This window comes from Pavona decussata, unplaced genomic scaffold, assembly GCF_977016875.1.
Source record: "Pavona decussata unplaced genomic scaffold, jaPavDecu1.1 SCAFFOLD_64, whole genome shotgun sequence".
Classification (NCBI taxonomy): Eukaryota; Metazoa; Cnidaria; class Anthozoa; order Scleractinia; family Agariciidae; genus Pavona; species Pavona decussata.
In genome coordinates, this window is record NW_028145484.1 from 3089810 (window position 1) to 3111165 (window position 21356).

The 21356-nt window shown below is 40.7% G+C and overlaps 2 protein-coding genes across 2 annotated transcripts; both read right to left on the reverse strand.

Annotated features, from left to right (window-relative positions):
- Positions 1–5666: 5666 nt before the first annotated feature.
- Positions 5667–13033, reverse strand: LOC146478482 (reticulon-1-A-like). Its single transcript, XM_085112048.1, has 9 exons — positions 12624–13033; positions 12260–12313; positions 10332–10539; positions 9709–9748; positions 9172–9270; positions 8729–8798; positions 8590–8636; positions 7723–7781; positions 5667–7067 (listed from the first exon to the last, which is right to left on the reverse strand). Exons 1-9 carry the CDS (start codon positions 12859–12861, stop codon positions 7019–7021), a joined length of 864 nt encoding a protein of 287 aa, XP_084968174.1. The 5' UTR covers positions 12862–13033; the 3' UTR covers positions 5667–7018.
- A 4875-nt stretch (positions 13034–17908) lies between these two features.
- On the reverse strand, positions 17909–19648 carry LOC146478483 (serine/threonine-protein kinase Nek7-like). The gene has a single exon (XM_085112043.1). It carries the CDS (start codon positions 19579–19581, stop codon positions 18517–18519), a length of 1065 nt encoding a protein of 354 aa, XP_084968169.1. The 5' UTR covers positions 19582–19648; the 3' UTR covers positions 17909–18516.
- Positions 19649–21356: the final 1708 nt, after the last annotated feature.

The window sequence follows — 21356 nt, forward strand, 5'->3', positions numbered from 1 at the left end:
GAAAAATACGTTGAATAATACTGAAGAAAAAGTTTTTAAAAATATCTATTAATCTGGTGTGGTTCTTATTGCCGGAAACCACTATAGCTACTTATACTGAGCAGAACTTTCTTGTGGTGCTGTTTAATATGCTGTACAAGGTGGATCAACTTTTGAGTCTGTGCTTTGTTGAAATACTTAATCGTGACCGTTCAAATGAAAGCTACTGAGCAGTTCTTTCCTGTGGTGCTAATTATTATGCTGTACAAGGTGGTTCTTACTTTTGAGTCTGTGGATGAAATCCCAAAGTGCAGACCATTCAAATGAAGGCTACTGAGCAGCATTTTCCAGTGTGGTGCTGTTTATTTTGCTGTTCAAGGCGGTTTTGACTTATGAGTCTGTGGATGAAACACTAAAAGTATGAACATCAGTCAAATTTAAATAGTTAATAAGAAGAACTTCGCTGTGGTTCTGTTCATTCTGATACTGTACCGATTAAGTATGACCATTTAATTGAAAGCTACAGAGTAATAATTCTTCTTTCGGTTTGAACTTTATCAATGTTTTCAGTCTAAACTGGGAGCTCTCTTAGCCGATACTGAGCAGATCTGAAGCATTGAAAAGTAATTCATAATAGAGCCGTATCTGCACCCGTTTGCGGAATACACAAGACAAGCTGATCGCGTAAAAGGCGCACAAGTTCCAAACACAAACGTTTGTTTTACCGTAACTTCTGTTAGTTCCTGGCAGTTTTCTTTCGTTGCTATTACACTATGATGTCTGTTTGTTTATCCGGTGATCAGGTTGTCACTTGTTAACAGTGACGACAGCAAAATTTACTTTTAGGGTGCTCCACCCTGTTACTATGGAAACCTCCAAAACATCCTCCAGAATCAGCTCGCTAATTGCTATCGTGGCGCGTAAATGGAAGTTATATTCAAGGCTTGTAATATGGTATCTAGCTAGTACCCGGAACAAGCGCCTCCCCTTGTGTTTTGGCGACCTTGGCATGATGTAATAAGTGTCCTTATATACGCAATCCCAAAGGAAACGCCAACGGACGTCTCAGGGAAAAACATATCACCTACTAATTTTTAGTGTCACTTTGACTTGAACCAAAAAACATATTTGTATAAATAGAAATGTCAAAATAATGGTTCAGTTTTGTTAACAATGACCCTACTAGTGCACAGAAACTAGCGTCAACTATCTGTGGCTGTGGATGGTTCAAACAGATTACAACTTGAAAAAAATGGACAATTTTTTCAAGTTCCTTCTGAGTTTTTTGGAAAAATTCCTAACACCTAATTATAGTTTATTCTTTCTCGGAGAAATCATTTGTTATTTTCCTCCCTGTGTTGTAAGAGCAATTTCATGTAAGAACAGAGATTCTTGGTAAAAAATGTGATTGGTTTTGACCAACATACAGCAAAATTTCCGCGACAGTGCTCCTTTAATTTCAACTCTCTTTTACAGAACGACCGCCATAAAGCTGATTTTTTAAAAATATTTTATTAAAAATCATTTCACGCAAAACAAATACGTTTCGCCTCGAAAATCACATATTAAGAATTGAATCGGGTATAGACAAAACAAGACATCAGAAAATTTGAGGGAATATATTTTTTCTGTCCTTCAGTGAAATGGAAAACGGATCACGGATTCTTTTCTCTTGTCAATCGCCGATACAACAACGTTCGTAAGAAATTTTTTAACGGAGAAATAAGCATTAAATATCGCCGTTTTAGGGACGTATCAGCACAATATCTAATTTTTTTTTGTTTTTAATAACATTGATTTTGTTTGTCTGTTGATCTGTTGCTGTTTTCATTTATGATTTAGTATATGTAGTCGCCAATCAATTTTCTCTTGATGATGCATGTAATTTAGTATTAGGATGTGTTTTTATTCGGGACTTTAATAGCCTGAGTATCAGGCTTTTCGGAGAGGGGAGGGTGAACGAGGGGAAGGGAGAGAAAAGCCTTCCTTACCTTTCTGCCCTGTCGCGCCCCCCTTAGGAAGGCCTTGGGAAACATCAAATATTCTGTGAAGATGATGATTTTCGTGATAGAGTGCGTTCGCGAATTTTTTCTCTTTTTGGCAATTAATGTAGCGTTGGCGTGGGCAGTACAACTTTGAATGGAGTTATCTCTTTTACGGTAACTCCTGTTGCTATTTATTTATTTATTTATTTACTTATTGTAAAATGAATTCCTTACTTATTCTCTCCATTTTCTCAAAACAATTTTTGAGTGTGAGAAGTTTTAATTACTTCGCTTTTTGAAGCTTCTCTTCTCTAAGTGCGACTTAGCAAGACAAGCCGCAATTATCCATCAAAAAGGTTACTTCCAGTGAAGGCCGGCCGGCTGACAGCAGCTGCAAATATTTACTAAATAGACCTGTTTGGGTTATTAAAAGGTCAACACTTCAACCTTTTGTTAGAGAAGTTCATTTCCATTTTTATGCTTTTTAACGTAAGGCAAGGTAACCATTTACATTATTATTCAGCAAAGATTAATCTCTAAACATTATGGTCTTCGATACGCTTATCTCCAAAACGAGAGTGATAACCCCTCTATTTTTGCCTTTCGGGTACGAGTAAGTCATTATTTAAGTGCAGCAGATTGGACGATTTTAACGAGATTAAAACTGCGTACGAAACGGCAATTTCGAGACGGCTACAAGAAGCCTTGTGCCATTTACTGAAATTCTACAGCATTCTAATTCTCTGTGTAGTAAAATAGACCTAGCAGTCGACCTAATACTGAACTGACCATTTTTTCCTTGTTGCTTTCACACCCACTGGCAGGGTCCAGAATTCGGACTCCAGAGAGCTTTCCCAGTATCGCTTTCAGAGTGTTTACCTGATCGTTGAAATTCCATCGAGCTGCAGTCAGAGTGATTCAGCGCACCCTTTGGAAGTTTAAATCAAGACGTTCGGCCATTTTTTAGCGAACAAAAACTGTTGAGAAACACAGCGCACCTTCATAACAACACGACAGTGGAACTTGAAAAGAAGCTATGTTCTGCTCGCCAGTGACGTCACAAACTCACGCTAGTTTCCATTCCCTCTATTCAAGGCGCTTGACCATTCGCAAAGTTCTCAGATGATGGTCTTCAGGTTTTCATCTTTCACTCGCTCTGAAAGATCAGTTCAGCAGGTTATAAAAGTTTCATTTAACGAGTAAGTATTTTGGTTTCGTTCTCGTTGCCGTGGTTGCGCTTTTATATTGCTTTTATAATCGTTCAATCCCGGTCTGCAACGGTCTTCCTTCTTCCGTGATACATGTGTCATCTGTCAATCATTTCAAAGCTAGTGTTGTACTTAATTAATGTTATTTTAATACCTTTCTGTATATTGTACTTGTTTAGCTAGCTGCTTACCAGCCATTGCCAGAGTACTAACGGCAATTACCACAATTAATTGAAGATTAAAGATTAAGTTAGCAGCCGAGCAAGACCGGTCATTTTGTCGAACCAATTTTAAGAATCGGCCGGTTATGCACCAGTCTTAGAATTCCTTAAAATGGTCCATATCGTTTTCAGAATTAGTTTCTGAGGAAACTCTGGTGCTGCGTCGGTGGGGAGTGGAAACGAATGCTTGGTTTTATCAACAGAGTTGATAACTAAAGGTAAATTGGCCACCGTAACTTTCTTGCCGTATTTTAATGCATGGCAATCACAATCTAATTTACATAACAATAGCGTCCATTGGCGGTCCTTTGCAGATTACTTTTACTTCATTGAAATATGCTTCGCTCTTCAAAAGACCAATAAACAGACATCTAAGCTTATCTTGTTTATTAAGCCATTAGGTCATGTAGCGATACCCTGTTTAAGACAGGAAGTGATGAAATAGATACCCGGCGGTTCAAGACAAAACACCCTGAAAACCATACCCTATCGGGCCGCACATCCCCGTTCAGGTCACATAAGGAAGTACCTCCCCCCCCCCCCCCCCCGGGGGGAGCTTTTTTTAGCCCTTGGTCAGAGCAAACATATTGTGAAACTATATAGAAGAAAGATTCTCGCAGTTATCTACGCAACCAGACTGTTGCGAAAAACCAAGCCAACTGGGAGCTGGACATGTTCAACCTCGTTCCCAGGGCCTTTTCCCTAGCTTGAGCTGGGGAAAAGGCCCTGGGAACGAGGTTGGGTCATGTTCTGAGCTAATCACATTTCGACATTCCCGGCGAACCGACTACTGAGATCGGGGTACGAGATTAGTTCTGAGCATGTTCTTTTCAGGTTTTTTCGCAACAGTCAGGCTGCGTAGACAACTGCGGGAATTTTTCTTCTATATAATCTTTCATCCGCAGTACGATAACGATAACGATACTTTATTTAACGTGGGATTTATGCTTAGTGCGTATGTTGTTAAACTGTTAGCGACAAAAAAGAACAAGTCTCTTTTCAGTTCTCAACATTTTTGGCGGCTGGCAATTTGAACTGAACTGAACTGAGCACTTCATTTAAACACGATGGAGTATTCAGCAGAGCTGGTGGGGTCGTGTATTTACAGATAAAATAAAAGTAAATAAAAATTAAGTATTAACATCAAATCACAAACGTAAAAATATGTTTAAACGATACGCTATATACATTAAAACTGTGGCTTCAAATTCCTATATACTTAATTAATTAATACTTAATTAATTAATTAATCAATCTAATTTTTCTAAAAAAATAGAAAACTTTTGAATGCAGAGGTCTACACAACGCAGGAATTAAACTTGCTGGTAATTTTGCCGGATCTCTCTTGTGAAAGACCTCGTGTCAGGCGTCACTTGAACGTGAAAATACAAAACTGAATGCAAGGCTGGCCACTAATAAATCTGCCCTTCGCCGTAGTGCCAGCCTTGCATTCAGTTTTGTAATTTTTCTAATTTGGGGATCACTTCAGGGTCGGGATCACTTTCGGGGGCTGTACAGATCGCATGTGAACGTTTGATTGAACAAGTTGTAACTTTATAAAACCCAAAGAGGATGTAGCAGGTTGCCGTCAAACGAGCCACTGCGCATGTTTCAGCTGTTTAATGGTTGCAACCAATCACAGCGAGAGCTCCTCATAATTCAACAACCACGTTCCCTTGCCTCGTCACCATGGTGAGTCATCTCTCATTCGCTCCTCTTTCCAACCTCGTTTCCAGGGATCCTGTGAACGCGGTTGTCCTCAACCACCTTTCCAGAGGTATTCTTTTTTCTCAAACAGGATTAAGCCGCGAAGCGGCGAAACTGCTCTTTGTAGCGGCAACAATGCTCGTTCTCGCGGCGACATAGCTCGTTGTCGCCTCAATTATGTTTGAGAAGGAAGAAAACCTCTGTAACCAGGATACCACTACTTAGTCAATGGCATATTTTCATTTCGGCGTTATTCGACTTTAACTACCAGAATCGTTCATTTTTTTTTTCTTATTTTGGTTTACTCGTGCAACCTCGTACCCAGAGTCTTCGTTCTCCTTGACCAGTGGTCGGAAAACGAGCGTCAAAAGTCCCCAGTCGAGGTACGGGATAGGCTCGATTTCTGCCGTTTCCTCGGGTCAGGCTTTTCTTTTGGGGTGAGCATGGGCTAATTTCCCGAACAGCGGCTGGCAACCGAGCCAAGATTGTCTCTAACGCTTTGGACTGGCAAACAGTTCAGAGTCGGGGTATTCTTGGGTGGGAGGTTATACTAGTCTATACAGAGACAAGTTTAATACTTTTTTATTTGCAGCACACAAGATAATTACAAGTTGCACGTAACGCAAGTGCCTAGTGAATTTGAAGGAGAGTGCCAAAACCCGCATCTAAAAAGAAACTGAAAGAGGAAGGGACAGCCCAATCCGAGAGAATCTGAGATTTCGCTAAGGCGCGGAAACTAAATAAACGCAAACTATTAAAGAGCAAACACATTTCAACTATTACATCCAAGTCAAACTTTTAAGTTCGCTTATCACCTATGTATTGTATTGGATTTATTTGACATCTTGGCTTTGTAAACCTCTGTACACTATTGCCTATTGCGATCACTGTGCGGGCAACTTGACAATCAGGTGTCCGGGAACAAAGCATTCGATACTGCTCGAAACACGTATAGAAACTTGAACATATAACATTCCACGACGATTAATGATAGGTTAAGAATTAGCCTGTGCAAATAACCTACAAAAGCATCCAGCCTCTTAACCCAGTCGACAAAACAAACACAAATCTGGATACTTTCGTAGGCTATGTTACAACACACTTTACATCCAGCTAGCTAAGAAGACCACAAAACAAGCCTTGTTTTCCACCTTAGCCTACAAAGCAGGTTCTCATTTTCGGCTCTTTCTCGGGTTCCTTCGGCTTCGACCGTTGCTCAGTTGTTTGTGGTACAAAGTAAGGAGCTGCCCGTAGGGTAAGGGATCTGGGCTTCTTAAATACAATATTAAAATGCTTCCAGCCTCAAGACAATAAAATACGTTCAGACTGCAAGCTGTGAACGGAAACGACCCCAGGTGAGGAAGGGCTTAAACTTGAGAAAGCCCCTCTGTTGAACCCCAAGCCTAATGTACTGTCATAAAATCACAGCAAATACTAGGAAGCAGAACATTATATCTGTCAAACTTTCGCTTACTTCTGGTTGCACATTGTCACTTATGTATGATTCGTTAAAACAAATTATTAATAATCCAGTTTTCATTAGGGACAGGGGCAGGGCAGGAGGGGAATTGGGGGGAGGTGGTGGTGCACGACTGATGAAGACTGTATTCTAGAACTACACGTTCAACCATAATTAAGATTACATACAGGTTTTCACATTACAATGTCTGTTTACCGACAAGCTGGAATAATGACTAATAATTATTACAATGTCTCAGTCTAAAACCATTTCCAAACAAAACCATTGACTGTCTCCAGAGCCAAAGTTAAAACTTATCAAACAAATTTATCAACAATCCCTGAGATCTGCACATAAGCAATGCAGTAGAAAGCAAGCACAGAGATTTGAGATTGCAGTACACTTGAAAATCAGACATCAGTTCATGGGATGAGGTCCCTTCACGTGGCGCACAGAAGCTTATGATGCCTTCTGCTTCTGGAACTTGGCTGGTATCTTAGACTTAGCCCTAAAAAGAGCAAGCAAAAGTTATCAATATCTATGTTCACCGTGCAGGTTGTTTATTTTTACTCATTAAACATAGAGCCGCTGTGACCCACAGAAGCTATCACTTTCCAGTTGGTCACTGTTCACTTCTGAAAGCAGATTTTATCCTTGAGTACAATAAGGTGAAACAGTAATAATTATTATTGATTCACTTGGAGAGAGAGCAAAGTGAATCCCAATAATATCCATTTGAAATTTAATTGTTAATTAATTAATTGTTGTCTGGGACCTGCCAAATTGTCAAAGTTCAAAGGAAAGCAACTGTGCAGCTATGGAGAGATAATGCTACAACACATGACTGTTTTCTTGCCAGGGATGTTAAAGTCAAGTCATAATACTCAACATCAACACTCAAAAGAGGACACTCAAGTTGTCTGTCATTAAACGTGTCTGCCTTAATTTCAAATTTTATATTTAAAAATATGATAGCAAGCTCAGTTGATAACAAAGGCACACACAAGTTTTCAGGCAGTCTACAGAAAATTAGAACACCGGTGTGTAGCCAATCAATAATTATTGCAAGCTTGCCTAATTGAGTCACTGGGCTATGCCACTAGTAGTGAAACATCTCAGATGACTTCAACATCTCCAGCATTAAAGATTGACAAGGTACTTACTGTTCAATTAATGAGGAGATCTGGGTGCGAGCCAGTGCCAAGTATTCATCAACCTTATCCTGTGGACAGAAAAATCCCTCACTGAGAAAGCCCATTTTTGCATCTGAAACGTCTGATCATTCTGATCTATTCAATAAAATCCAGTTACTTTATTTGCTAATTATTTCGACTTGAATGTTGGAAGTAGTAAGAGTGGGCCAGGTCAGAAATCTGATAACGCTGGATGCTGGCCCAAAGGAGTGATTACTAACTATAACGTGGAGAACATTAATTTTGGAGATACAGAAATCTTGCTTGTTGCCCAAATCTACAGCATTCTGAGACAACTGTTCACAACTGAAGAGTTTCTGAGAGAGGTGTGCATTTGTGTCAGAGTTCCAAACAAGAGAGGATCGTCAGGACAAAATTCTGAGAAAGCTGACTTCTTGAGCCAGTAATTGAACAGTAAACTAAAGATCCAGAGGGAACCACACCTACTGACCCCTCAAAATTATTCATTGACGAACTGTTTTTTAGAGTTACCTGGAACACTGTGTGCATTTTTCTACCCTGAAAGCACTGAAAAATTATTGTTGTATGTGGACTTCAATTTATGAACACAATGTTAGTGTCACTCCAGTTGCTGGTTTGCACATCTTCGTTCTTGAGAAAAATGCATCATTTGAAAAACAGCTCACAAAAGAGTAGTACTGAAAATACATGGTTCAACCTGTTCTTCCGACAGCTATTGCTGTAATGCATCAAAGAACATACTGCGAGAAATTTGACTGTAACATAGCATGGCGTAACCAAACACTTTCAAACAAGATGCTTTGCTAGTGGCAAAGAGTACAACTTGCTTTTTGTAAAGGAGCAAATGGAACATACCTGGTGATCCTCATACAAACGAGGCAGAGAAAACAGGATGATAAAATCTGGTAAAAAAGCAAACAAAGGCAAACAGCAAATTAAAAACCAACAGTATATGATAACTGAGCTATGAAATGAGCAAAATAACTCCACTTACCAATGATAATAATAGTTAATGCATTGAACCAAGCTCCAACATATGACAAAACCCACAACAGAAGTCCAAACTAAAAGAAACAAATTAATGGCAACTTCAAATTCACAACCCCAATATCCAACACCTTTGTACATATCTACTTGAAGGGGAAGCATTTCATGTCATTTCAAAACCCAAAAATGTTTGTCAAAGAAACAAGAAAATAATATTTATTGTCTAGTTTTGTTGTAAATTATCGCCCCAGTGCAATAAATGTTGACAAGTTCCTTTGGCCAGAAACAGGATAGGTTGCCTGATGAGGGCTAGCAGTGAGCAGTTGAAATTTTGCAATCCATAACTTTGGTGACTACATTACAGTGTATTTCATTTATTGTTACAAATCAAAATGTTTACAAAAATTTTTGCAATTCCCAGTAATGGTGTGTAATTATTGTCTCACATACCTTGATGGAGTCAACAATATCTTCCACTAAGAAAAGGCGCCTCAACTCCTTGGAAAGACAGTTAATGTGATCCACAGTAGCCTCTACAACCTCAACAGCCTGGAAATAATAAAACGAATTTGTAAAAACTATTTCACTTGGATTATTTTTAGTGATATGAGCAAAGACGCTATAACGAGCGGCATAACAAGTCTGTTTACATCACGTGTACAGAGACATGAGCTGATGTATAAGGCCACCATTGTATAAGGCCTGTATAATGAGCAGCTTATGTTTGATTCCTCATACTCTTGTATCTGCAACCCTTGTACAAGTTTACAAGATCCATACATTTAATTTTCTTGGCATACCCTGCGACATATATACTGATCATTATACAGACCTTGTGCAACATGCCACATCCTTATATTTTCAATATACGACTTTTGTGTACAAACTGTGTACAACAAGAGTCGGGGGCCGTATACTGATCGTTTAATACAGTGTATATTTTTATTGGAGGGGGGGGGGGGGGGGTAACAGGAGACAAAAATTTACCTTCTCTTTAGGGATGTCAACATCTCTTTCAAGAATAGTCCTGCAATGGAAATCGAAGTCCAATGTTGTTTTAATTAGATTGCTACTAATATTGTATGTTCAAGGGTTACTGTCACCTATTTTAAGCATCTTCCTGAATAGCCAAAAAAGGATATGGAAAATTAATGTTAAGATATTGAAGAGTTTTAGGCAAGACTATTGTAAAATGTATTTTTTGCCTTGAAATCGAAATTGCTTAAGACAGGTAAGAACCTTGTTGCGTATTTAATTTTTGAGCAAAATGCAAAATAAGAAAGAAATACCTACAAAAAAGAGATACCAGCTTCTTTTATATACAACTGAATTAACCAAGTCAACTAAAGCATTGGTGCTTGTGGACCAAGGACATCAGTCAAGGGTCAGTGTCTTTGCGTTTTCTAGAAAACCAATCATCTATTTCTTGTTTATTTAAAGCATTTTGCTCAAAAATTAAATACACGACCAAGTTTCTTGTACGATGGCCTCTCTCTGTGCCAAAATAGCACTTATTTGGAGCCATTTCAATTTTTGAGGCAAAAAATGCATTTACAATAGACTTGCCCAAAACCACCACCACCTTGCCTTTCCTAACCAGAACCACTTACTTGAATGGATTATCAGTTCCAGTCTTCTGAATTGCACCCATTACTGTCATGCCAACCCTGTACAGCAGTGACACTGTCAACAACGCCATGGAGAAGAATGTTACGACACTCAAGAATGTGTATGTGGTCAGCGAAAACAGAAGCACCAGACCAGTGGCTGCAACAATACCAGTCCTCTTCAGGCACCGCCAGTAGATCAGATCAATGACTAAAATGCAAACATGTACAGTCACAAAAATATTATTCAGCAAGCAAAAGGGCTGCAGAGGTGTTGTTGAGAGCCGGTTACCGGTGAATTTCACCATCAGAAAGACATCTTATCAGTAATCACCAGTAGAAATTCCAACAGAAAGCAAATACTTGAGGCTCATTTTAAATGCGTACAGTCCAAAAGAGCTGAATGGGTTTACAAATGATTCTTCTGCTGAGGTTTTTTCCTGGGTTTAATTTTTATTTTCCTTTGTGTAGTATCCACTACCATAATCTGAGGCAGAGGGAAATAAAAACTGGTTTGAAAATTTCTAAACCAAAAAGCAAGTCTAATTCAAAGAGCAATTCTATGTCCAGTACTTAAGTCACTTGCAAGGTATTCTGTCTTGATGTGTTGTGAGCTGCAAAGTCGTGACCAAACTTTAAGACTTGTTACGTTATTTTTATGTAAGAGTCCAAGGGCCTGTTGATATTGAAGCCAGCCCAGGCAGCCCAAAGTAAAATTCAGTTACTATGCCCATACTTGACTTTTACTCAATGTTTCATTACAAGTTGAAAATCTTGAGAAAGGTTGGACATATAGACTGACAAATTCAATATTAGCTCTGTGCCATATCTTTGCATGAATGCCAAGTTTATTATCCCTAGATGGAGAAATTCCACATAGGAAGCACAGTGATGCCGGACAACACAAAAACTATACACAGCATGCAACTTGAACAAGACAGCCAACTATAAACTGTACTAGCATCCTGAACACAAGATGTAGATAATATCTATTCTTCTAAGTAGCAGAATTAAAATCTGAATGCGTAAGGAAATCACGTTTGAAAGAAATATGAAGTGTAAACAGACCAGCAGGTGAAATATGAAAAATAACATACGACTTTTCAATACATGTACTCAGAAGCCTTCCATTATTTTGTCCTTTCACAAAAAAAGAAACGAGATCGAATTGATTTGAAATTTGACTCTAAAGTTAATTTGCCTTTTAGTAAAGTGCTGGTTTATAAACCGATGAGGTTGAGAGATTGAAATTTATTTCAAACACCCCACCCTGAAACATTGCCATTGAAAAGAATATAAATTTTGTGGATAGTAATAAATAATTCAGTTTAACATAATCATGAAAAATAATTATTTCAACCAACTGAATGAATTGAAGAACACTTTCTGAATAAAAAGAAAAATGGAACACACATTCGATCGTGATGAAGAGAAATTAAGATTACATCAGCTCTGCCCGAAGTAAAATGACCAGTACTCAATTGTGCCAGCCATGCAATTATACACTTGGCATTCAATTCACCACGAGGCTAGGATTTCGTCAAATTAAGCTTATGTTATTTAACCACAATTGCCCGTTCTCTTTTGATGCTGGTTTGCGATTTAATAGGCGAATGCAGTTGTTAATATGTATCGAGAAGGGTGCGTCCGAATTTTCATTATGTTTTCATTTTGCAAGGCAGCGCCCCTAAAGCGAACCTCGCGATAATGAAGTCTTCAATCGCCACCTATTTCATACTCATGGTTAATAAAATAAATCTTTTCCTTTTTGATTTCCCCATTTGAATTTTTTTTTACAGATTGCCAATATTTAACGGCGGACCAACATGAAAATTGCGCACGTCCACGCAAGTACTGCGCTGGCTTTCACAGGTGATCTAAACACTCGTGCAGTGTTTATCCTTTCAAAATGCACAATAACTAAACTCTACCTCTCTGATCGATTCCATGTTCCTTCATCCACCTCGCTGGGCGGCTTGTCAGCTCTGAAACACAAACAAGCAACTTTACAGGGTGCAACTTTGAAACGACCAAAAACCAAGACATTTGGGTTCGAACAAGTCAAGTTGCTCTAGGCCTGATCGAGCTCCTTGCTCGCTCGAATACCGCCAAATTAAAGATTAGAATTTAAAAACGCGTAATTCTTTATTCCTTCAAGAGCTACAGAGACAAATTCAAACAGCACGCATTAGGATATTGAATGTTTTATCCCAAATTTACAAGTTAATCCCGTGACAAAAGAGGTTTACCATGCATTTTATACCACAAGACAGACAAGTACTAAATGAAGCTAACCTTTGGCAGTCGACGTCGTTTCTTCGGGTTTTTCATCGGAGTCTGTCTTCTCCGTTGGAAGATCTTCCACAGCTGGTGTTTCCTCCTTTTCATCCGACACGTTTTCATTGTCTGGAAAAGGCTCCTCGTCGTCTTTTACGGGTGTATCTATAGGCGGTGTGGTCGAAGAAACATCTTCGTTTTCAGTTGAATCGAAATCCAACAAATTTCCAGTCTCCGGGAAACTAGACTCCGACATAATGAAGATAAATAACCAGGACACAGCTTAACTTATTCTCCACCTAATATAAGAGTTTATATTGAGTGAGAAGGTCTAGAAGATTGAATCTTACGCAAGAATTGTGAGGAAAGTATGAAAATTTAGAGATGATGGACCTCCACTGTTTTCAAAAATCACACTGGCGCAATTTTTTCAGGGCCTCGCCATATTTGGAAGACCGATAAAAACTGACCAATCAGAGATGCTGTTAGAAATCGTCCAAATAAGGTAGTATCAAAGTTCAGAGCCCTGGTTCTGAGTTTTAGAGGAAGTAAAAAATACGAACTGCGCGGAAAAACCAGTTCATCGCACGTCGAGGAAGGGGGAGGAAGGAAGAGGTTACTATAACTTTAGCCATCAGTCGAACCCTTCACCCCGGTTCCCCCAGCCAGCGCCACTCTGCCGGGTATTCCCGCCTCTTTGCGGTGTTTCATTATACGCGCACAGTCATTTCCCTCAGTCACCATTTTCATCAACATAAGGATCCCGGTTCCATGATCTTATGGCCGTTGTCCTGTTTTCTCTTCTTCCGGATGCAGGTCCACTTTCTACCTTTCTCTCTTCATTCCGGTTTCGAACAGATCAGTACACGGTGTCACGTGATTTGCACGCATCAGGCTCGTGTTCGAAAGCGGAAAAAGGCTTGGAACAAGTTACAATATCTCTCTAAAAATATCTGTCATAGCAAACGATCACAGGTCACAACTTTTGTATAGAGCCATGAATTTCAGTAAATAGAACTCAGTTATAAGCTATGTCCGTTATTCCATATTCAGATGAAAACGCTTTCATTACAAACCTAGTTAATATATTTAAATCACGGCTTATTATAATACATGAAGGCTATATCAGGATGCTGCGTAATTCTCAGGAGTACCGAACGACCCTTTTAGAGAAAATTAATCGTATGTTGCACTAAACGCTAGCTGAGTGTCCCTACGTCAATCTTGGTTACTATTTAACGTTCCTGGGAAAAATACCCGCTCTTCACTGCCAGCGAGCAAGACTTTTAAGAATGATTATCCCAGCCAGCTGTAAGCGTGCTATCTGTCAACTAGCCAGCAAGCAAGTCCAGGGCCGTACATAGCGCGGGGGCAGAGGGGGCAGCTGCCCCCGCCAGGAAAACTCAATTTTTTTCTGACATAGTGTTTGAGTTTGCTGAGCTATTTTTTGTAGCTATACTGTTCCGAAATCATACAAAAATCGACTAATTTGACTGAAAAAATCTTCTTTCAATGTGAATACCAAACAATTAAAGGTCTTAGAGCCGGGCAACTTTCTGTGTATGTGTGTAGGGGTGAAAACAAAAACGTCCAACTAGAAACCCTGTCTGTGTCCTGTGAGGGGTGTGCGGAGTTTGCCCCCTCAGACAAAAAATCCTACGTACGGCCCTGAAGTCAGCTTGTAGGTACGCAGCATCTTCCTGAGACTTCAATTTGTTTGCATATCTTTGTGTCATCGGCAAACATGGCAGCATTAGAAAAAAAAAAAAAAAAAAAAAAAAAAAAAAAAAAAAAACATGGCTCGTCAGGACCGAATCGGGCAAGTTAGTTACATAGATGAGAAATAACATCGGGCCTAAAATGGAGCCCTGAGGTACTCCGGAGCTGACAGGCAGAGGATCAGAGGTTTCACCCAGCACTGTTACACGTTGGTAGCGACCAATCAGGTAAGAGCTAAACCACTACAAGACGCTGCCTCCAAATCCGAACTCGCGCAACTTTTGGAGCAGGCAGCCATGGTTCACCTTATCGAAGGCCTTGGACATATCCATATAGATCATGTCCACCTGTTTTCCGTCGTCTAGTAGGGAGCCCACGTGGTCCAAAACTTCCAGAAGGTTGGAGGTGCATGATATCCCTCTAATGGCGGAATCCATGTTGACAATTTCTTACCACCTCGTACAGTCTATCTTTGAAGTGTTAAATACACATCGCTCCAAGACTTTGGATACCAGTGACGGTAAGGAGATGGGCCTGTAATTCTCTGTGCACTTGGCCGCGCCCTTTTTTAAAAACAGGAACAACGTTAGCTTCCTTCCAGTTCTGCGGGAAAGAACCGGCAGTGCTTAACGACTTGTTAAACAGTTTACAAAGAGATAGTGCAATTACAGAGGCTGGTTTCTTAAGAAGTTTCGCTGGGATTTTATCAGGTCAAGTGGTTTTCGTGACATCAAGGGCTTCGAGCACGGACAGTTGGACTTCGCTTAGTGTGAGCGTTAATTCGGACATATCAGAAGAGACGTGATACTAATGCGAAGTCGGAGTTAAACAGATTGGCTATTTCCCGAGGATTTTCAGCTGAAGATCTTAACGGGGTACAATTACCTGGGTCAGCGGATGCACTGGATGATATTGGCGTCGAGACTCGATCAGGAATTGTATGCGATTTGGAATTCAGCTTCAATATAGATTAAAAAAAACCCCTTGTTTGTGTTGAGGTCGGACTCGACAGAACCAAGAAACTCATCACGGCTCTTCCGCAGCATACGCTTATCTGTTTTATGCAAGTTTTTCTAACTTCCCCCTTAGATGGCTCGAGGGAGATAATTTCAGTTTTTGTCTTATAGAATCCTTTTTCTTGATCAAATTAAGTATGGTACCAGACATCCAAGGTATGGGATTCCTCCCCTTAAGCCTCTTGGTCAGAGACGGCTTGCTAGAAACGTGTCTTTCCATTGCCAGTCAGTATTTATATCGTCATTGGCTATGATCGAAGAGAGGTTAATTGCTGACAGCAGACCCTCAAAGTCGCCTTTTGCATAATCGTAGACAAATCTCAGGGTTTTTGGTGGGGCTTTTATAAAAGCGCTAAACTGGAAAATGATGACGCTATAGTCTGTAAAAAATCCCGTATCTTTTGGTCGGAGACAATATGTCGCGGTTACATTGACACGGTTGGGCACGCTCGTGATTACAAGGTGTATGTTGTTGCCACAATTGGGTTTTTTATTGAGTTGTGTCGGCAAGAGGTGGTCCGGTGAAGGGTTTCAATAAAGGCTGGTTCGTTAACACCCAATGCGCTGTCAATGGAGTCCCAGAGGATGTCTGGCAAATTTAAGTCACCTGAAATTACCATATTGTCAAACTGGTCACAAACTTCATGCAGAAAATTACTCGAATACATCCATCCAACTTGGGTCTTCACAGGGTGGCCTATTGCAAGAACAGAATAAAATTCTTTGACCGGTAAACGTGGTAATTTCGGCAAAATGATCTCAAGCTGTTGCAGCTCGGCTTCCGATTCAGGTTTAAATTCTTTGACAGCTTTGAAGGAGGCTGTTCTGATAACTCCACCACTACCTCGATCAGACCGATCTCTCCTAAATATTGTAAAGCCAGAATGCAATATTTCAGAGTTGCTGATATTTTGGTTCAACCATGTCTCATTGACACATATAACGTCAGAGTTTTGGGCGTTCACCAGTTCCTGGAAGCGAGCTTGCATACGGATTGTCAGTTTGTTGTGCTGTTTTGTGATAACTTTTTAAGCTTCTGGCATTCATCACGAGGCAATTGATCTTACCAGCGGTCGAAGCAGAAACCGGTCCATGCCAGGGTTAGGATTATTGATTTGAACAGACATGAAGGGGCGAAAGGTAGCATCTGAGCTGTTATAGTGACAAATGTGGCACATTTTCTGACTTATTGACCTATTATACAAAACAGAGAAATAGCAACGGCTTTCACAGAGCTCTTCCAGTGCCGACATGATTCCCTTAACAATATCAACAATCCATCGAAGGAGATATCGTTTTCGGTACTGAAAACGGCAAAAAAAATTGTAAGAATGAAAATCAAAGGAGTTCAAGACTAGTGGTTCCTCCAAGACTACGTGTCGCTTGACCACGAGTCATCCTTTTGTCATTATATATATCGTTTTAGCCCGTGCGCATGCTCAAACCCCAAAACGTACCACATGGAAGACAAAATGGCTACATTGTCCTATATATACATGGCTGAATCTCAGTTTAAGTCAGTAAGGTGGAAATGAGGTGCCTACGAAATGGATCTGTCTCATATGGTCTAAGGGCCGACTTTTCCCTCCCTCACTGTCTTGTCGGGGACAAGGTATCGGAAAGCATCACGGAACCATCTCCAGCTGGCATAAGCGAACCGCGGGCCGAAATCTCGTGGTGAATCGTCATGGTACAACGCTCCGGCAAACTGTCCAGAGGTACCGCTGTCGGCTGTATTTTTCTCTCTTTTTTCAGCCATTTTGATATTTTTTACTAACCTGACAGGGGTCCTGATAGGCAGGAAAAACAAACGACGCATTTTTAAGCGTTTTGATAAAAAAATCTCAGCAACGAAACGAAACGTTCCAGCCAGTCAACCGTCTAATGTATTCAGTTCACAGCCAGCTCTATTCCAGCCTGCAGAGCGGGTTTTTAGTCGAGCGGTTCCATCAGGTACTCTTGAATTCTAATGAGGGCGAGACTACAGAGAGAATACGGTTTCTTTCACCCCTTCTCTTGCCGGTCTCTTCTCGTTTATTCTGTTCGCGAAATTTTTCCTCGCCATTGGTACGTAACGCAAACAATAGGCCATTTTCTAGTTGCTTTAAGTCTCATTATGAAAGCGAGGCTTCCTGCACAGTTTTTATAATGAATATCAGTTTCCATTCATATGCAAATAAAACTATTTTTCACATGAAAACTTTGCACTTAACTTTCGTGATGAGGCTCAAAGCAACTTGGAAATATGGCCAATTTTCTTTGCGTCTATCCCACCAACTGAGAGCCTGGAACTGGCTATTGGTTACGCAGTGTACCGTTTGTGGCTTTCGGCGCCATTTTAAATTAATTATTTGACCGCGCATGCGTTAGTGCTTAGTTTGAAATGAAAATGTTTTGTTACATTATCACCAGAGGGGAGGTGGGAGGAGGTGCCGTCCTCTGTCAGTTGTGGCAGTTCAGAGATTGCCAGTTTGGAGTGAAACTCGATCGAACTGTAAGTTAACTAAGGAGTTGAAGCAGATCGAAAGTTACTCAAATTTTGCTAGAACACAGTGCGAAAAGACACAATGAAACTTATGTCTGTTTTATTTTATCTCTTTACTTAGCTTGATGTACATTTTCGCCTTCGAGATATCGTGAAGAGGCAAAACAGTTCACAGGTCATTAACAAGAGCGGTCATCGATATGTAAGCTGTAGTTTCGTTAGGAACAAATGAGCGCTAACTTGCTGAAGTGCCTGTTTTGGGTAATTAGTTTGTTGATGAGTCAAATCAACTCAGCACCTGCGCGGAACACTATTACCCGGTCGAAATATAGTACTAAGATGTATATACGTTTATAGAAGTACGGTCAATCACAAGTACTAAACCATCCTGAAACAAGTGAACCTAATTTGCATTTGCAATCGTTTCAAGACTTCACCCCTTTCTGTTTTGTTGAAGTAAAAATAAGAAAAAGTTGTAAGATAAGGTTTCAACGATCCCACCACACTAAGGCTTATCACTGTTTGCTCTACTGAAGTTATTTTTTCAGTATGAACCCAAATCTCTTTATAAGAGCAAGCTTCAGTGCTGTTTTAGAACTCCGTGTTCTTGGATTTTGAATAAATTAGGAGGAGTCTTTGATCCTTCTCAGAAGTGTCACGGAAAGGGTGTTATTTTTTGGTATTTTGTCAGTCAAAGATCCACAATCTGCGGTCCTCTGTATCCCTCTTTCATTCTCTCCAAAGTAACCGTGGCTCTGTTTGTCAGCTCCTCTACACTTGGCCTTTGATCAGAATCACCCATAAGACAGTCATGGATCGTACTCTTGAGATCATCAGAGAAACTGTCATTGATCTCTGGCGGTGCTCTGCCTTCCATTATGTTAGCAAGAGCAGTGAACATATCCGTGCCTTGTATCTTATAAGCGGGTTCCATCGCCGCGAGCTCATACAACACACACCCGAGAAGCCAAACTTGGCTCTCGGAACTAAATTGTTGTCCCCTCAAGACTTCCGGCGGGGAATATAACCCCGTGTTATTGTCCCCCAGGGCCATGGCATTCATGTTATCCTGCGCAGAAACCATATACAGTAAACCGCTGTCCAGTTTTAAGGCTCCATTTTCATCAAAAGAAATGCGCTCAGCTGGTTTTGAAGTCTCGTAAAGTATTCCTTTCTCGTTGAGATATTTCAGAGCGGAGCACAGTTCACAGAAGGCTTTCCATATTAAATACTCAGGCAAAAGCCTCCGTAGTTCTCGTCGCTCAGTGAGAACGTCCACTAGCGCTACGGGAGGGTACTCAAACACGATTATCTCCGTTCCACCCTGATTGAAATGCACAAAGCTATGCATAATATTCGGGTGACTCACCCCCTTCCAAGCCTCCATGGTCGACTTAACTCGATCGTCGGCGAGGCACGGTGGAATGCACTTAAGCAAGACCTCAGACATGTCAAGGAGGCACTTAGCAGGATACACACAGTGCGCCATGTGCTCCGAGTTGAGGTTATTCCGATTCACATAAAAATCGTCCACTGAGAGCTGATTGGCTAGAAAGTTAACCATTGTCTGTGGAATCGGCAGGTCGACGATGCGCGCCAATCGCTTAAGCCCCACGGATTGCAAAATGAACGTGCGGCAGTGCTGCTGCAGGGAGCCAGGTTGCGCGCCCTCGGCGGTAAATGCTCCTTCCGGGTTCAAGATATTGAACTTTGCCTCTTCCGTGGACTGGTCTTGAAGACGAGTTCTCATCGCCATGTTTTTAGCGCGCTCGAAGATCTTCGCTAGTGCACGCACGCCAAAGCATTCGAAACAGCAGGTTAATTAGATGATTAGCTTTACGCGTCACATTTTAATTACTTAAGTAGTAATTAGAGATGGAATAATTAATACCTTATCAAACGGTTTATAGAACAACGAAGAAAAAAGGAGAGCTCGTGACAAGTAAAATGTTTGGTCTCGTTGACAATGCAAATAACACTTTCGCGCGCTGTCAATTCCATCACAACCGATGGCATTTCAAACTCAACGCTTTCAGCGTGCTTACGCCGGTTTGGCCGCCAAACCTCAAATGCGTTTAATGAGAGTTCGTCATTCCATTTCGTACCTTAGAGGTTGTTTCTTGTTTTTTTGAAATGAGTTCAATAACCACACAAACAGTTCAAAAACCACACATCAGTTCAGTGACAGTAGACCTCAATTGTAAGAATAACTATAGGTGAAGTGTTTTTTATTTTATTTGGACATATGGGAAGAGAGGAAGGGGAGAGGGGGGGGGGGGGGAAGGTGGTTTGGGGTCAATGAAAAAATCAAAAGTTCAATAACCACACCATCAGTTCAATAAACACACACCAGTTCAGTGACAGTAGTTTTTTGTTTTTTTCAAATGAGTTCAATAACCACACAAACAGTTCAAAAACCACACATCAGTTCAGTGACAGTAGACCTCAATTGTAAGAATAACTATATAGGTGAAGTGTTTTTTATTTTATTTGGACATATAGGAAGAGATGAAGGGGAGGGGGGGGGGAGGGGGTTTGGGGTCAATGAAAAATCAAAAGTGTAATAACCACACCATCAGTTCAATAAACACACACCAGTTCAGTGACAGTAGACTTCAGTTGTAAGAACAACTATAGAAGGGGTGTTTTTTTTATTTCTTGCCACAAGTAGGAGGAGAGGGGTGAGGGCCTTACGGGGGCAAGGTCCATATTTAGGGCAGGCAGAAAGTAGGGAAATTAATTTTCTGCTCTTCCTACTCTTCTGTCTTGCTTGTGCATCAGACCAATGGAGCAAAAACTGAAAAAACCCGAAGCGCAAACGAACGAACCAGCGGAAACCCCAGCGAACGAAGAACCGAGCCAGCGAACAGATAGCCGAATGACCGAGTTAACGGCCAAACGGTCCATCGAACGCACACCGGCGAAAACGAGCGAACGAGAAACCGAGCGAACGACCCAGCGAAAGTAGATGAACAGCTGAACGACCGAGTGGACAGTTCCCCTGCCTCCAGTCATAAGCGTTTATAAGGATTGATTTTCTGATATTCTAATGCAAACTTAGAAGCGCTTAACTTTTCGGAACGAGTGAGAAGCGATGTAGCTTTAGTTCTAATTACTTTAATGTTAAGTAAATATTGAAAATCTTACGCACGTATTTTAGTGAGCTCACCAAAAAGAGAATCAAGAAACAGCATAGATTGACAAAAGCAAACCAAAGCTCCGCCTGCTCAGAAAGTCTGTCATTCTCGTCAGGGGCACAGTGAACAGACCCGGTAGAAAGTTCAAAACGCCAAAAAACGAAAAAACACGAACGAAATATGTAAGCGTTTCGGCGAGGGAGAAAATTTTGAAAAAATTCAGGGTGAATCTCTCTACCACACGTTTCAAACTGCGGCACCACAGCTGGCCCTACGTGCCTGAGCTGACAACTATCATTCTATGCAGTTTCAGATTTCCATACATTGACAAAACTAACGGTTATTTTGTACCTGAATAGTCCGTTTCACGAAGATTTAGAGCAGCTCCTTCCGT

Bases quoted from the DNA above. Each gene is read 5' to 3' on its own strand.
- LOC146478482 (XM_085112048.1), bottom strand. From the start codon at position 12,861: ATGTCGGAGTCTAGTTTCCCGGAGACTGGAAATTTGTTGGATTTCGAT. The intron at 12,314-12,623 runs GTTAGCTTCATT...TTTGTGTTTCAG, and splicing joins AACGACGTCGACTGCCAAAG to AGCTGACAAGCCGCCCAGCG. The intron at 9,749-10,331 runs GTAAGTGGTTCT...TTTCCATTGCAG, and splicing joins GGAACTGATAATCCATTCAA to GACTATTCTTGAAAGAGATG.
- LOC146478483 (XM_085112043.1), bottom strand. From the start codon at position 19,581: ATGGCGATGAGAACTCGTCTTCAAGACCAGTCCACGGAAGAGGCAAAG.